At 37.3% G+C, this 16,953-nt stretch overlaps 1 protein-coding gene across 1 annotated transcript; it reads right to left on the bottom strand.

Annotated features, from left to right (window-relative positions):
* Positions 1 to 2,006: 2,006 nt before the first annotated feature.
* On the bottom strand, positions 2,007 to 15,062 carry zgc:152830 (uncharacterized protein LOC767682 homolog). The gene is made up of 15 exons (XM_056246601.1): positions 14,968 to 15,062; positions 14,158 to 14,248; positions 13,926 to 14,074; positions 13,642 to 13,750; positions 10,389 to 10,513; positions 10,197 to 10,296; positions 10,028 to 10,103; positions 8,711 to 8,796; positions 8,527 to 8,631; positions 8,371 to 8,446; positions 8,171 to 8,289; positions 4,819 to 4,902; positions 4,675 to 4,732; positions 4,420 to 4,601; positions 2,007 to 2,354 (listed from the first exon to the last, which is right to left on the bottom strand). Exons 1-15 carry the CDS (start codon positions 15,045 to 15,047, stop codon positions 2,226 to 2,228), a joined length of 1,569 nt encoding a protein of 522 aa, XP_056102576.1. The 5' UTR covers positions 15,048 to 15,062; the 3' UTR covers positions 2,007 to 2,225.
* Positions 15,063 to 16,953: the final 1,891 nt, after the last annotated feature.

Here is a 16,953-nt window from a genome sequence, read left to right as displayed (position 1 = left end):
GAAGTCCAAATTAAACATGATTTAATGACTCGTAAATGTAAGTACACATTGATGGCCTATCCAAGATGTAGGTGTCTTTGTTTCCGCAGTAGTAAATGTAAGTACACATTGATGGCCTAAGACACGAAACGAGCGGTTTGTGTGAGAAAACGAACAGTATCGTTTTTAGCTCTAGTAACCACAGACCGAAGCGCCTGCGCCCTCAGATCACTTGGACGTGGCTGTGGTTACAAGAGGTAAAAACGATATAAATACTGTTTGTTTTCTCACACAAACCGCTCGTTTCGTGTCTTAGGCCATCAATGTGTACTTACATTTACTACTGCGGAAACAAAGACACCTACATCTTGGATGCCCTTGAGGTAAGCTAAAACATACCAAAAATTTATTTCAAAGTGAACTATCCCTTTAAGGCCCTTCTCCCCCGTTCGCTCAGTTTGTCCGGGCAGCCAGCTCTAGGGAGAGTCCTGGTGGTTCCAAACTTCCATTTACAAATGATGGAGGCCACTGTGCTCATTGGGACCTTTTAATGCTGCAGAAATGTTTCTGTACCCTTCCCCAGATCTGTGCCTCGATACAATTCTGTTTCAGAAGTCTCCAGACAATTCCTTGGACTTCATGGCTTGGTTTGTGCTCTGACATGCACTGTGGGACCTTATGCCTTGTGGGACAAGTGTGTGCCTTTCCAAATCATGTCCAATCAACTGAATTTACCACCGGTGGACTCCAATCTCAAGTATGATCAGTGGAAACAGGATGTGATTTTTATTTTTTAAAAATAAATTTGCAAAGATTTCAAACAAACTTTCACGTTATCATTATGGGGTATTGTTTGTAGAATTTTGAGGAAAATAATGAATTTAATCCATTTTGGAATAAGGCTGTAACAAAATGTGGAAAAAGTAAAGCACTGTGAATACTTTTCGGATGCACTGTATCACCACTTCCTTTATAAAAAGTAAAAAATGTTATAGTTGCTTAAAGCTGCCTTCACACATTCCTAAATTCACATCATACAGTTGTACATTACGTTTTAAAGAAAAGTATGTTTTCTTTGGATAATGTAAATAATTATGTAATAAGAATAAAATAATAATTTTATTTTATAATTCTGCATGACCGTATTCTACATCCCTTAATCCTACTCGATACCCAAACTTAACTACTTTACTATAAATAAGCAGTTAATAGGAGTTTGAGGAAAAAGTGAGAATTGGACCCTAAACTAAAGTATAACCAAATTAATAAATTCTTCTTTTTTAAACACTTGAAATTTAAAATGGTTTACTTGAGGTTTTAAATAGAGCAGTAACACTTAAGGTCTCATTTGTTAATATTAGTTAATGCATTAACATGAACTAACAATAAGCAATATATTCTTTTTGCATTTATTATCAACCTTTGTTAATGCTAGTTAATAAACAATTTCAAATGTTAAGATCAACATTTACTAAGATTAATACATGCTTTATCATACATAGAAGTATTGTTTATCATTAGTTCATTTTAATATTAACTAATTAAACCTTATTGTAAAGTGTTACAAATAAAATAGTAAATTAAAACATTTTAGATGCACATTTTAATTTGGCATTTCAAAAACTTTCAAATCATACATTCAGACATTTATTCTTATGGTCACAGATAAACTGGACTTTCAGTTGGATACAGAAGGCATCATGTTCCTTTTGTTTGCAAAAATGCTTTTATTCTCAGATTTTGATTACATACAAAATGGGCGGTTACACGGTATGCGATATTCTTCCAACAGTATTGCCAAACAAAGTCACAGATGAAATTCGATATCAAATCACTGGCTCAACTTCCTCCCCCCTTCTTTAATGTCACATCAACTGAGAAACTGTAAGGCTACAGGGTAAGAACGGATATAAAACACTTTGCTTTGGTTAATTAATCTCGGTAAATGCGTATTAGATACAGAAAACCTGCACTGGCTCAAAATGATAAAAAAATGTTATATCAGATGATTTTTGTGTATGAGAGAGGAGTATATAGGGTTTTTTTAGGACGTGAAGAGATGAATATATGCATGTATGAAGTGTTAAAATGATAAAGATGGATGGCGTTCATAATGGAAGGATAAAAGCGCCATTATTTGGCTACACTCTGTCAGACGGAGCAGTTATGAAAGCCATTAATCGAGAAATGGCACAAGACAGAAATAATTGAATTCATGAAGGAGCAGAAAATCATTGGACGTATGTTTAGAGCTGCAGGTAGTTTGCCGCCATGGCAAGTATTGGGGCTCCTGTTGGGACCCCCGGGAAAGGGCCGCTGGATCCAGCAATGTCGATATGGGAGTAAGGCAGAGGTTTGTCCGAGTCCACTCCATGCTGAGGGGCAAATGTGCTGATGGTTAGTATATGTATTTTTGCCAGACAACGCCAGTTTTTTTATCATATTCACAAAACTTGCATGGCCCTCAGAATGTTTTGTATGATAACATGAACAAAAAACAAAATTCATTCATTCCTTTTTCTCAACACTTTTAATGTTGGTAACATTTTGAACAAAAAGCTGAGAAAATGGCATTTTTGTCAAAGACTTTGCATGTTAAAAAATGTCATTCTGTTGCGTTAAGGCAGTTTTGATTCATATGCTGTTAAAGGATTAGTTCACTTTAAAAAAAACTTTTGCTGATAATTTACTCACCCCCATGTCATCCAAGATGTCCATGTCTTTCTTTCTTCAGTCGAAAAGAAATTAAGGTTTTTGATGAAAACATTCCAGGATTTTTCTCCATATAATGCACTTTACTGGGCACCAAACGGTTCAAGGTCTAAAAGACAGTTTCAGTGCAAACTGTTCAAATGGCTTTAAACGACACCAGATGATGAATAAGAGTCTTATCAAGCGAAACGATCGCTCATTTTAAAAAAAACAAAAAAACAACGTTTAAGTTTTATAAGCTCACATGCTCGCCTTTCTCTGTTCTGTGTAACTCTCCTGTTCGAACTCGTTAATCAAAATGAACAAATCTTTTTCAGAGTCAATTCATTTATTTCGGTCGTTAAATGAATCAAATGACTCGAAAAAAGATTTGTTCATTTTGATGAACAAGTTCGAACAGGAGAGTCACGAACGTGCATCACAGAACAGAGCAAGGCGGGCATTTGAGCTTATAAAACTTAAACTTTGTTATTTATTTTTTAAATGACCGATCGTTTCGCTTGATAAGACCATTATTCATCGTCTGGAATCGTTTAAAGCCCTTTGAACAGTTTGCAGTTTGCACTGAAACTGTCTTTTGGACCTTGGACCGTTTGGTGCCCAGCAAAGTGCATTATATGGAGAAAAATCCTGGAATGTTTTCATCAAAACCTTAATTTCTTTTCGACTGAAGAAAGAAAAACATGGACATCTTGGATGACATGGGGGTGAGTAAATTATCAGCAAAAGTTTTTTTTAAAGTGAACTACTCCTTTAAATGTTTGATACGTGATATTGGGTTCACAAGGACTTTTAAGAAATCTTCAATGACGAGATATATGACTGGAAAACTCTTTTATTCAACTGAAAGTCACAAAATGCAAAACAATGCAGGTGCATTTTGAAATGTTTTAACTAATCTAGTGCTGTCGCTAATGATTATTTTGGTAATAAATAGATTATTTTGATGATTAATCAGGTCTATTTTTATTACCACTAAAATGATCTAAGTGAACAATAGCCTTTAAAATGACTTAAATACATATAGAATAACAATAAAGCAATTATAATTGGTTCAAAAGCAAGTAATCATACGGTTTTATTGAACACTGTTAAACACATAATGTGATATGCTGTACATAATATAAACAATAGACTTATGTACATTATTACAACAAATGCCTGCAGAGGGCGCCTACAAGCCTGGTGATTGTTATGGTTAAACTTTACAGTTCAAATCCTTGTTTAATATTAGCCAAACAGCAATCAAATTCAAATGTCCACTTAATCTTTAATATTTGCTCACTTCTTTACGATAGAAATGCTACAGCCACTCAGAGCAAGGGTTTAAACTTTTATTTTGAAATCACAATGATCAACAATTCGCATATTTAGAAACATATTGATGTATTCTCCTGTGTTGGCGTAGGCTTATAAATGATTTATATTACAAATCTGGTGAAATGGCGCACCCTGTGTTCCCAGATGAACGATATAACCAACCCAAACTCACAGCATATGCAAAAATGGAGTTTGAGACGCTCCACGAATGTAAATGACAACAGCGTGTCAGACTTTATATGCGTTCCCAAATGCACGTTTTTGGAAACCCAAGCAAACAGCAAGGTTTTGCCACAAACTCAACCCATGCTGATATCACAAGACAGCTTTTCACTGCGACAAGAAATATCATCACGGTTTGGTATCGCAAGAGATGCTGAAACCTTAGGCGAGTGTGTGCGCGTCTACCTTATCCAGTCCAGAAGCCATGATGAGGAATGCGCCGGGCGCCTGGTGTCCGCGTGGTGTGGCAGACGAAGGCAGGTTATTGGACTGGAGGATCTCCTCATACTCAGACTTCCCTTTGTGGAACTCATAATCCTCCCGACGGATGGTGGACACCTCAAACATATCTCCCAGCACCTCCCCCGCTGCCACACAAAAACAGATTTCAGACAAATCCAACTACGTTGATGGAAACAAAAAGGTCTAAGCTCTTCGTACCTTTCTGCCACTGCAGAGCGTTTCCTGAGCGTTGAGCAGCACCGTTATCCATTATGATCTACAGGGACACATGGAGAGGGACACGGTCAAGATGAAACCGGTCACAGTAGCACTGACGTGTGATAAAGATGTTCAAGTACTCACAGAGTACTGCGGCCCCATGGCTCTGACAGCATGTCCGGTCAGAGTGGCAATAGTGAAGAGATGAGGTGACACTTCCCGCAACGCCTAGAGAAACAAACACGAAAGGTCCAGACCACCAAAAAGGATAAATGTCATATTTAACGCTTTCCCTGCCATTGATGGAATTTTCCAGCTTTCCTTGTTTTCCCTGTTATAGACCTTATGTAGCTCCGCTCCCATTTCAGCGCTGGGCTCGTTGTGTTCTGTCTTCCGGTGTGTATTTTCAGAACATGAGGGTAAGATCTTACGGATTTATGAATGAACCGCTCGTTTTAAAATCTTCCCATGCTACTGACATTTGTTATGATGTTGCTTCAAACATTACATTGCTCATGATAACTTTCGTTAACTCTACAATAAGTAAATCCACGTCACCAGTTAATTACTCTAATTTGTGAAAATACTAAAAAACGCTGGCGGGGAAAGAGTTAATAATAATTTTACAATTGAAATAAGCATGAAATAAAATTAAATGACAAATGACAAAATCTATGCGAAGCCTGCATTATTATGACGTTTTCATAAACGAACAGTGCTGAAATGTGCAGCTCACACTATATATTTCATATATAATATATACGGTTAACCCTCTAGGCGCCACGGTCGAGTTTACTCGACAAGATGCGGCACTGAATAAAACGGCCGATTTTGTCAAATTGGGTGTCAAATTTCGTTCGACCTCCCCTCCACTGGATGGCAGACATGTCATACTTCATCCCCGAATCAAAAAAACGTCATGTTTCTATACAAAATGTTCAAGTTAGAGCGCATTGAATCAGTGCGATCAAAAGCAGAGCTAGTGTGCGAGTGAGCCATTTTATCAGATCCTCTCCGCAATCGCGGCGACAGTATTGTGTTGGAGACTTTGTCTAATGCCACTGGGGTATGTTAGACGAGGTCGAAGTATTCATAGGACAGTTAGGAGACAACGTGGAGGCAGGGTGGGGAATCGCAATGACAATCAGGGTTCTAAATTAACTTTTTTGATCACCAGCCAATGTGGCTGGTAACTTTCTAAAGTTACCAGCCATTTAGAATTTCCACTAGGCAAATTTTTCCCGGTGAAAATAAGAGAAATTATGAGTGCCACTGAATGCATTAGATCATTTTATTAACATTGGCATGAAAAACACATATAAAGTAGCCTACAATACAACACAGAAAGTGCAAACATTTCATTTCAAGTTTGGGATCTATCTATCTATTAGGGATGTGCACGAATATTCGAATTTTCGATCTGTAATTATTATTCAAAAAATAAAATACTATTCGAATGGTTTTTCGCAGTTATAATTAAATGCACTGGGTGGAGCGTTTGGATTGTATTTGATCACATAATGTCGTTGTCTGCCTCGCGAAGTTTGGAATTACTTAGATGAAAATGATAGCCTATTACAAAATGGAATTACGTTTAATCAATTATTAATTAAACTGAGTTATCATAATATCACCACCACAATTAGAAATCACATGAAATCCAAAGAAACACCAGTCGACTGAGGAGGAAGCAGCTGTCCATCACTGCATTAACGACTGCAGGTCAGCAGCTGTACCCCGAGGGAATCGTGATCCGAGATGATATCTTTTGGTAGCAAAATGATTTTGAGACATATGCTTCCTTTAAGTTTCGTTGAGGGAGACAGGTTTAAGAACAGAAAAACGCATGCTGTTACTTCACTTTGCACACACACACGTGTCTCTGCAACGTCTGTGTCAGCGCAGAGTGTTTTCTCACTCGAGCATGTGGATATTATTGGTTTGCTCAACATGAACGTGAAACAATATAAACACGTTAATCATATGCTGACTCGAGTATGTATGTTCTGTACGATAACTGCGCAGTCTGCTTTTCTTTTTTTCTTTTTTTTTGTTGCGTTTTTTCCCCGTTTGCGCTGCCTGAGCTTAAATGCTTTTGTTGTTCATATTTTTTTGTTTACACATATTGTTTAATGTTTTCAACTAAAAGAAAACCTTAAGATATATAGTAAGCTTGTTGTGTATATTGCCTAATGTATACGCTTGTTCAGAAATAATGACAAAAACCTTAAACTTAAAAAAATAACGTATCTCTCGTTAAACGACATTTAAATTTAAACCCAGAAGTCTGTCCCAACCACCGCCGCATTTAGTTTAATCTTAACTTTTTACTTTACTAGCTCCCTCCTCTTTCAGTCTGCTCCCTGCTCTGGCTCGTTCTTCATCTTCCTTGTTTTTTCTGGTGGACGGACGCGTACGCTCCGTTCGTTTCCAATTTCCATGATCATTTCTTGCGCTGATTTCACTGCAAACTGCGCGCAGCCAATGGGCGTATGAAACGTCATCACGTAGCATTACGGCACAGTGTTCATGGGAAATGTAGGAAGTACTGCCAGAGGGATAAATGACCGGGAACAGAGCCTTATGCATCACCGGCCAAACTGGCTAGTAAGTTTTTATTTACCCCCCGCCAAAATGAATTTTAACCCGCATTTGGCGGGTGTTAATTTAGAACCCTGATGACAATGACAGTAGTCCGAGCTGTGCACACTCGGCGCGCGCGAGAGGCAGATCTGGCCGCGCTGCTCGTATCATGTCACTCATGATCTGTGCGAGTGAGCGTTTGAACTAAACAGGTCTTGTCTACTTGTGTTTGTATGTCATATGAATAATATATATGTGCCCCATACATGGAATCAGAGTGCCTACTGTATTTAGTAAATGGAAAATCTCTACAGCAAAAGGCCAACCACTACATGCATTCAGTTTGTTTCTACCATTTATTAGTAATGATTTACACAGTTTGTTTACTATTTATTATATACCTGAGCATTCAGTATTGTGCAATTTAGCATACAGAAGGTGATGGACATTTTTTGGGGGTAAGAAGTGCTGCATTTTATCATTTAAACATGTGACTTTTCATGAAAATTCTATAATCCAAGATTGCCGCCACCATATGACGTCATAATATGCAAATTAGATGGGAAAATGTAATCCCTACATAAACTTTGGGTCATCCTTAATATTTCTCTAATTTACAGAAAGTCTCTATCTTTTATCACTTTTAAGATATAGCCTTTTGAAATTAAGATGTCAAAATCGAACGTTTTAGGAAAAAACCTCTGGCGCCTAAAGGGTTAAAACGTTTGGTCAGACTGAAGTGATCAGGGACCTTGTTAAAATCCAGATGCTTGTTACTAACATCTAAACAGATGTGCAGAGCTGTAGGTGCTACACATTTCCATATCACAAGATGATCTTGATCTCATGATAGGACCCTTTAAATCTTAAAATAGTACTGCATAATATTCTATTTGCTGCTATGCGCATGTACCTGCTCCTTCATCTCACACAGCAAGTCCACCATGGCCATTCTTCCTTCAGCATCAGTGTTTCCAATTCGGATTCTGCGACCAGCGCGAGTCACCACCAGCTCGTCCGCCACATAACAATCTGTCAAAGAGTAAAAAAAAAAAAAACACACTTAGTAACAGGCATCCAAACTGGTCAACACGTGCAGAAAAAGTTGCTTACCAGACCCGACACTGTTCCGCACCATTGCCATCGCACCCACAACCTTCAGGTGTTTGGGCTTCAGTTTGGCTATGATCTAAAACAACAAAAATGATATTAGTCTCCAATATTCTTCTGACCATCAGGAACACGAACAGGTGTGTGTGGGACCCGTACCTGGAAGAATCCAGCAACAGCCGCAGATCCGCATTTATCTCTGTGCATTCCAGCCATGACTCCACCGGCCTTGATGTCAGCTCCACCGGTGTCATACGTAACGCCCTGAAACAACATACAGCGCTCGTATGGACTAGAAAATGCTCTGTCCTGGGTGTTCAGATACAATGAACCGAAATATTACCTTGCCAACCACCATGAGAGTCTGTTGAATGGGTCCTTCTCCACAGTACAGCAGCTTGATCACCCTGGCCTGATGTCGCGGCACAGCTGAAGAAGAAACAGCAGCCTTTCAGCCTTTTAACTTCATGACACATTACAGAACTCAATCACTAATGAGATCCAGAGATGTCCAGGGTCTTTGTCTGGGTCATGGTCTCATACCTCTTCCTACTTCCACTGTACTAGGTGAAAATGGCCTCAACAATAACCACATGCTTACTTTTATTGACAATGTAAAAATATATTTAAGTGTCTTTTATATTATACATTTCATATATAATATATACTGTTAAAACATTTGGGGTCGGTAAGAGTTTTATATTTATGGTATTTTCAGGCCTTTAACAACAAAGTCTGATCCATTTTTCCCTAAGTGGAGTTCATTCAAAGAAATCGTTTGTCACATTCATGTATATTTTACCATGTTTTGGTCTTTTTTTAAACCAGACACTTGAAATTGTTACCCAAGAGTCATAATAACTCAAGTAGTATAGGAACAGAGTTATGAATATAAACCATAGGGTTTAAATGTTTTTGAAAGAATTCCATTATGCTCACCAAGGCTGCATTTATTTGAACAAAAACTACAGCAACGGTAATATTGTGAAATATGATTATAATTTAAAGCAACTTTTCTATTTGAATATATTTTAAAATGTAATTTATTCCTGTATGACAAAGCTGAATTTTCAGCACCATTACTCCAGTCTTCACTGTCACTTGATCCTTCAGAAATCATTCTTATGATGATTTGCTGCTCAAAAAACATTATCATCAATGTCAAAAACAGTTGTGTTGCTTAATATTATTGTGGAAACTGATTTTTTTTTTTTCAGGATTCTTAAATGAATAGAAAGTTTAAAAAGAACAGCATTTACTTGAAATAGAATTGTGTTGCGACATTATAAATGACTCTATTGTCACTTTTGATCAATTTATTGGATCCTTGCTGAATAAATTATTCATTTCTTTCCAAAAAAATAAAAATAAATGAAAATAATAAATTATATATTTTTTCTGTTGGAAAAAAATGAACAAATTCAGTGTTTGAAATAAAATGTTATTATGAATAATTTATTAATAATTAAATCCTGCATTTTCTCTATTTTATTTATCAGACTTGGTTCTCGGTATGGATCAGTACCTTGAGGGATCTAGTTTAGGCTATAACTGATCCGAAACAAGCTGTGTTTAGTATAAGAGTAACATTTCTCTGCAATTCCATATTATATTAAATGGATAGAATATCCATATATTCCATATTAAAGCGTGCTCTTACTGTTAGCACAGCGGTTGACTGCAGCCAAACAGGGGTACTCCTTCTCCAGAGTATTCAAATCACTCACTACAGTCACCTAAGAAACACATGGAGATGAATGAAGCATGCCAATTCTTACTGACACGAGATACAGCTTCAAACTCTATTGAACGGTCACTCAAAGACTCACCGTTACAGGACTATCCTTGAAGACTGCTTGAACATACTCAGATACACGCGGGGCAGCCATTCGCTCCGGGTCAGAGCCGCCGATATCACGACAGACAAACCTGCATCACACACAAATGATCTTTTTTACTGCTTATTGTACAAACGTCAAAATGATGCTCCTGAGAACACAGTGAAGGACACACACACATACCTGCCGCTCTCCAGAGCAGTGGCCATCTCAGTAATGGCGTCTCCCTGAGTCTGGTTCTTCACCCAGATGCCCAGAATCGACACCTTATGCCCGGGGGACGGCTTGGACTCCCTCACCTCTAGAGGCTGACCACACACACAGATATTAACTAGGTTACGCTGACACTGACAAGCATTAAGGTCTAAAACTAGAGAGGTAGAAATAATAAGGCATTAGTTCTATAAGACCCAGTGTTCGTTTAGTTTTTCTTGTATAGTATTTATTCATATTTTGAATTAGGTTTTCTTTTTAGATGTTCAGTTTTTATTTAAATTTAAATTGAAGTTTTAGTAATTGTATTCGTTTTACACATTTCTTTTTGGCTTTGATTTATTTTAATTCCAGTTTTAGTAACTGAAATTAAACATTTTATTTCAGTTAGTTGCTGAGGCAACATCTCTAAGTCTCGTTTGAGTTTTACCGTTAATTTCTTCATCTAACATTTATATTTTATTTTATTTCAGCTTAAAGTGCCCACATTATGCTTTTCAGGTATAACCTTTCATTTAGGGTGTTATACAAGCTGTTTATTAATGTAAAAGGTCTGAAAAGTTTCAAAGGTCAAAGTGCACGGTAAATTGAGTTATTGAACCAATTCTGAACTGCCTGAACAGTAATTCCAGTCTTACTTTCAACTCGAACCTACGTAGGTTTGTATAAAATTTGCATAATGTCACCTATGGTCTTCATTGGCCCTCGCAAACAACGTCTGCTTTGACCCTCAAACACTGTAGTTGTAACTGAGGCCTGGAAGAGTTTGGTTCCGTTCGTGTTGTCGACATGTCGAGAAGATGCGGTTTTCTGCGCTGCGAAAGCAAATTCACTTTCGGCAATGCAAATTTACTAATTTGATTAGCAGACGGCAGGACTTTTGCTAATGTAAATATTTGGACAAAAATAGCAAATTCACTTTGCATGCACTTTTACCGGTTAGAATCCGAAGTGCAGATCTGTGAACACTCTAACGGGTAATATTGCCCAAAACCCATCGCGCGTTGGACGAGGATTCGATTAGAACTACAAACTAAAAAAAAGGGTTTAAAAAACTATAGACATGGAGGATGTGCGAGTCTGGCGGTTATGTAGAGATTAAGATAAAGGGATCTGAGTGATTAATTATCAGTATCTAACCTGACAAAAATGTATTTATCCAATGTTGCCCACATTATAGACTCTTTGGGAAGTGAGGTCAAATGCAATGTATATTATGAGAAAATAAAAGTGTTTTTGACCTCGGATGCATGTAAACCTATTGTAGGTCAAATTTAGGAACCTTTAAAATAGCATAATAGGAAGTCTATGTATATTTTGGGGTAAACTGAATTTTTAATATGTGATGTGATGATTTAAAGCTGCAGTCTGGCGTTTTTCCTCTTTGTTGCCATCTCTGTTAGAAATCTGCAATTGCAGTCATTCGCGGAATTATCAACTTTACGTGAGTTGTACTTCAACACCCTCGACACGGCACAGCGCGGATGAACACAATGTTTGAGGAGACTGTGAGGCTGTCAGTCACCCCGCCGGTGTGGATCCTGTCATTCAGAATCACAGATTATTATTTTTGGAAGTGTGACCAACATAAGAATTTTCACCGGAAAATGTCATCTGAACAAGTAAGAAACATCCACTTTTGTTCTGGTTCTGACCTTGCAGTAAATCGCGCTGATTAAATCTAACAATCGCTTATAAGTTATCATATCACGTAAAACCGTGCAAATTATACTTTGTTCTCAAAGTTAACAACGTCAGCATTGCGTGACTACATGTAATGTCCTTCCGATATATATCCTTGTTTTCGCATGGGCCGGTTGCAGTCTCTTGTTTTCTGTAGCCACTCCGAAGTCCGAACGAAGTCTTTTGCATTTTACAGCGGGTGAGTCTCTAGTTGGCACTGGTGATTGTCGTTTGAACCTTTCTGGATCCGCCATCAAATTGATAAGTTTAATTATATCAAGTGCTGTGAGAAAAGGCTATAAATCTCCACCTCCAGCATCCTCACACGCAATATAGCCTACTAGCCGAGACTCTTCTTTATGTGTACAGATGTGACGTAATGACTCAATATAGCCTACTAGCCGAGACTCTTCTTTATGTGGACAGATGTGACGTAATGACTCAATATAGCCTACTAGCCGAGACTCTTCTTTATGTGGACAGATGTGACGTAATGACTCAATATAGCCTACTAGCCGAGACTCTTCTTTATGTGGACAGATGTGACGTAATGACTCAATATAGCCTACTAGCTGAGACTCTTCTTTATGTGGACAGATGTGACGTAATGACTCAATATAGCCTACTAGCCGAGACTCTTCTTTATGTGGACAGATGTGACGTAATGACTCAATATAGCCTACTAGCTGAGACTCTTCTTTATGTGGACAGATGTGACGTAATGACTCAATATAGCCTACTAGCCGAGACTCCTCCTTTATGTGTACAGATGTGACGTAATGACTCAATATAGCCTACTAGCCGAGACTCTTCTTTATGTGTACAGATGTGACGTAATGACTCAATATAGCCTACTAGCCGAGACTCTTCTTTATGTGGACAGATGTGACGTAATGACTCAATATAGCCTACTAGCCGAGACTCTTCTTTATGTGTACAGATGTGACGTAATGACTCAATATAGCCTACTAGCCGAGACTCTTCTTTATGTGGACAGATGTGACGTAATGACTCAATATAGCCTACTAGCCGAGACTCTTCTTTATGTGGACAGATGTGACGTAATGACTCAATATAGCCTACTAGCCGAGACTCTTCTTTATGTGGACAGATGTGACGTAATGACTCAATATAGCCTACTAGCCGAGACTCTTCTTTATGTGTACAGATGTGACGTAATGACTCAATATAGCCTACTAGCCGAGACTCTTCTTTATGTGTACAGATGTGACGTAATGACTCAATATAGCCTACTAGCCGAGACTCCTTTATGTGTACAGATGTGACGTAATGACGCAAAGACATGCTCGAATTTCCCGTGGAAATCCACCAGTACCACTGGAATTAAAAACATTATTACAAGCTTACCGCTTTGAATCGAGCTAAGGCAAGCAGATAGTTTTGAACACTGGCTGGTTATGTATTTTCTCAAAAATATATTTTGGATAATTTTTAACCCCAAAAAAGCTACGGGCTGCAGCTTTAATGAAATAAGTAAATATTAAAAATGTAAAATTCAAACAAAAACAACACTTCTCACCATGTAGAGAATTTGCAGGGCTCCTAGCACGGCCGCCAGGGTGTTTTTTGCATAGCTGTCGTGTGGGGGACAAACCAGCAGAGGGCGCTGCATGCCGGTTTTCAAAGCCCTATATGATCAAAAATCATTCAGATCAATGAAACAAAACCTTTAGTAAAAGTCTTCTTAGAAGACAGAAATATGTCCTAGAAGGATAACAGGCCAAGGACATGAACATTAAAAAGACACAATGTTGTTTTCAGAGGATGTAAGATGATCGTCACGCATCATGTTTGCATAGGCACCTCTTAATGCCATTAGCAGCAGCATCGTTGAACCGCCTGACATCATCATAGTCCCGATTCACTGGACCGGTGCAGGCAAACACCAATCTGTTACCAGGGAGACCAGGAGCCTTGACAACCACGACCTCTTCCCCAAAGCAACAGTCCACCTGGATGAGAAGAGTGACAGAAGTGAGCAATAAAACATAAAGAGAAAACTCAGTGCTGGTTAGATGTGTGGTGTCGAACTCACTGCACTGTAGTCCTGCAATGGTGCTTTCAAACACTCCAGCTCAGCAGGCAGCTGCTCATAACTTTGGGTTATTAAGATAATGCCATCAAAACTGTAAAAGAGAAGAACAATCCAAATCAACCGTCAAAATATAGCAAATACAGTAGAAATGTTGCTTTAGTACAAAAGTACAAAAAATTACTAAAACTGAAATAATATAAATTAAAGCGGTACACAGTACACAACAAAATAAAAAAACCTTAATTCAAAATATTAATAACCTCTATAATCGTATATAAATAAGCTGCTTCTGCTGGCATCATTTTTGTTTGTTAAATGTATTAAAAATAACAAAATTTGTTGACTAGGAATAAATGATTTGTCAAAAAACAAGATTCTTGAAACACAAGCCTCATTATATTACATCATTTTGCTTTTCATGTATATCTCTACAGGTATGTGGTTAAGGATGTTCAAGTAATTTTACTGGAAAATAAAGACACAAAAACAGAATAATTTTTTGTAGCTCAGTTCACAAAGAGTCACACTCGACACAATTAACTATACTCTCACACATCAGGGATAAGAGAGCGGTCTAAAGTCTAAAGTCTGTGTGTTGTAGATTGTAAAGCAGACAGGTCAGGTAACAGCAGTGAAGATTCATTCATAGAAAGTCACGGTTCCTGTGATGGTGATGTAATACTGCTAAGTAGTCTATCACCCTTCTGAATTAAAAAGAAAAAAGTCAAATGGGACAGGGACACCATACTGCACGTCTGTGAGCCCACAAGATTGCAAAAGCACATTCGGCTTGAGACAGGATTTACTCACTTCGGGTCCTTGCAGTCAGAGGTCCACTGGATAGGCTGAACACTGCATGGAAGGAAAAACAGAAAAGAGATTAAAACCATTACACATGTGCGGAGAAATTTGCTTTAATGAATGTTTAGTGAATCTTGCTTAGTTATTATGCTTATGGTCATGAGAGGCTCTTCAAGAATGAAAAAAATTAGTTGATGTTTAGCTTGACTCATTTCAGCTGCGCTCATGATTTCTGATAATGTTTGATTGACGTTTGATTGACATTTGAATGTATTTTGGCATCCATGTACAGTAGGGTCCAAAGAACTGAGACTATGACAAAGGACTGCAGTGAATATGAATATAATTTTTTTTTTTCTTTTTAAAAACTTGTTTTTAAACTAATGGCAATATATGCACATTTACAAAATTTGATTAGCATCCTAGAAATTGCAGGACTTTCGCTTCTGCAAAAATTTTGCATTTAAATGACAAAAATCAAAATCAAAAGTCAAAATTTATTTTTAACGGTATCATGGCAGCAATGAGGAACTGTTTTTGCTGAAACTGTTATTTAATTATCAGTTTCAGCAAAAACAGTTCCTCATTGCTGCCATGATACCGTTAAAAATAAATATTGACATTTGAGAAGTATTTGATTTTGTCAAGTCAGCAGGGAGGAATTGTTTTTGCTGAAACTGTTATTTAATTATCCTTCATAAACTTGGCACTCTGGATGGGGACTGCGACGGGGTGATAGTGAGTGTATGGAAGACTTAGAAAAGTGTTTTTTTTTTTTTTTTTAAATGCACAAAAACAACAAAGTTACAATTTAGCAAACTTGAGTTTATAATGGTGTCATACTGCTTTCTATACAGTGGTAAGAAATCATATAAAATCACAAAATAATTAATTAATAAAAAGGTAAAATACTTCCCAAATAGTATTTTATTCAGATTTATAATATTTATTTATTTTCCACAGTATAAATGGGTCTTTGTCGATAAAAATCCGCCATTTTACCCCCTGTCTGCCCTGGAACAAAGCGCAAAAACCCAACCAAAGGTCATTTGCATTATTCTGCCAAAAATAAATCTCCACAGAAAAATATTTTAACACGTCTATTTTAGCACTGACTATGTAACGAACCAACATCTAACGTTTTAGGACGTAGCCTACTTAAAATAATTGAACTTGAAAAAAATATATAATGATCATACCAAACACAGTAAGTTATACCCCAGAAAACAATAGTAAGGATGGAAACTTATTTTAAACATTAACAATTATTAAAAAATCCTCTTACCTTACAGACATCTTCACACTTCCTCCTCACGCCTTGAGAAATGAAGTCGTGATGTCAGCTGAGCTGATGAAGTCTAATCACATGACCAATTGAGTCACGTGATGTATAAAAAAATGTAGTTTTTCCGAACTTTGTGATGAAATAAAATGCACAGAAATTGTGGAATTAATGCATTTATTTATTTCAACTGTGCGATTTTAATACGCATAATGTTTTAACCCACAAGTGTATTTTAATATGACGAATTCCTTAATTTACATCCTTCTCAACAAATACTCCTCAAACTACAAAATACAAACCGGAAATTACCAGTGATGACAAGTCCAATTCATTTCTGCGAATCGGTTCTTTTGAACAAATCAAACCTGTTAAAAAAACAATTCCATAATTCTTTTATCATCCTGTCGTGGCTGGCACGCTCTATCTAGCCACTAAACATGACTGTTTATTACGTTTTTATATTAAGTTTTATTAACAAAGAAGAATGTTTATTGCACTTCTATGTATCCCAGTTCAGTTTGTTGAAGCCATAAAGTCTTTAGAATTTTTTTTTAACGTACAGTACATTTATAGTAAAATTTGTTTAAATCACCCATCTTTAAAACTATAATGATTTCTTTCGTATGTCTTTTAAATGAATAGTCGTGAACAATCCTCACAGTGAAATCCACAGGTCATGAATCATTCTGTCAAATTTATGAACCGGTTCA

This window comes from Rhinichthys klamathensis, unplaced genomic scaffold (genome assembly GCF_029890125.1).
Source record: "Rhinichthys klamathensis goyatoka isolate OS25496 unplaced genomic scaffold, OSU_Roscu_1.1 h1tg000040l_1, whole genome shotgun sequence".
NCBI classification, from domain to species: Eukaryota; Metazoa; Chordata; class Actinopteri; order Cypriniformes; family Leuciscidae; genus Rhinichthys; species Rhinichthys klamathensis.
Note: the sequence above shows the minus strand (reverse complement) of the source record. Positions and strands in the feature narration are given on the sequence as shown.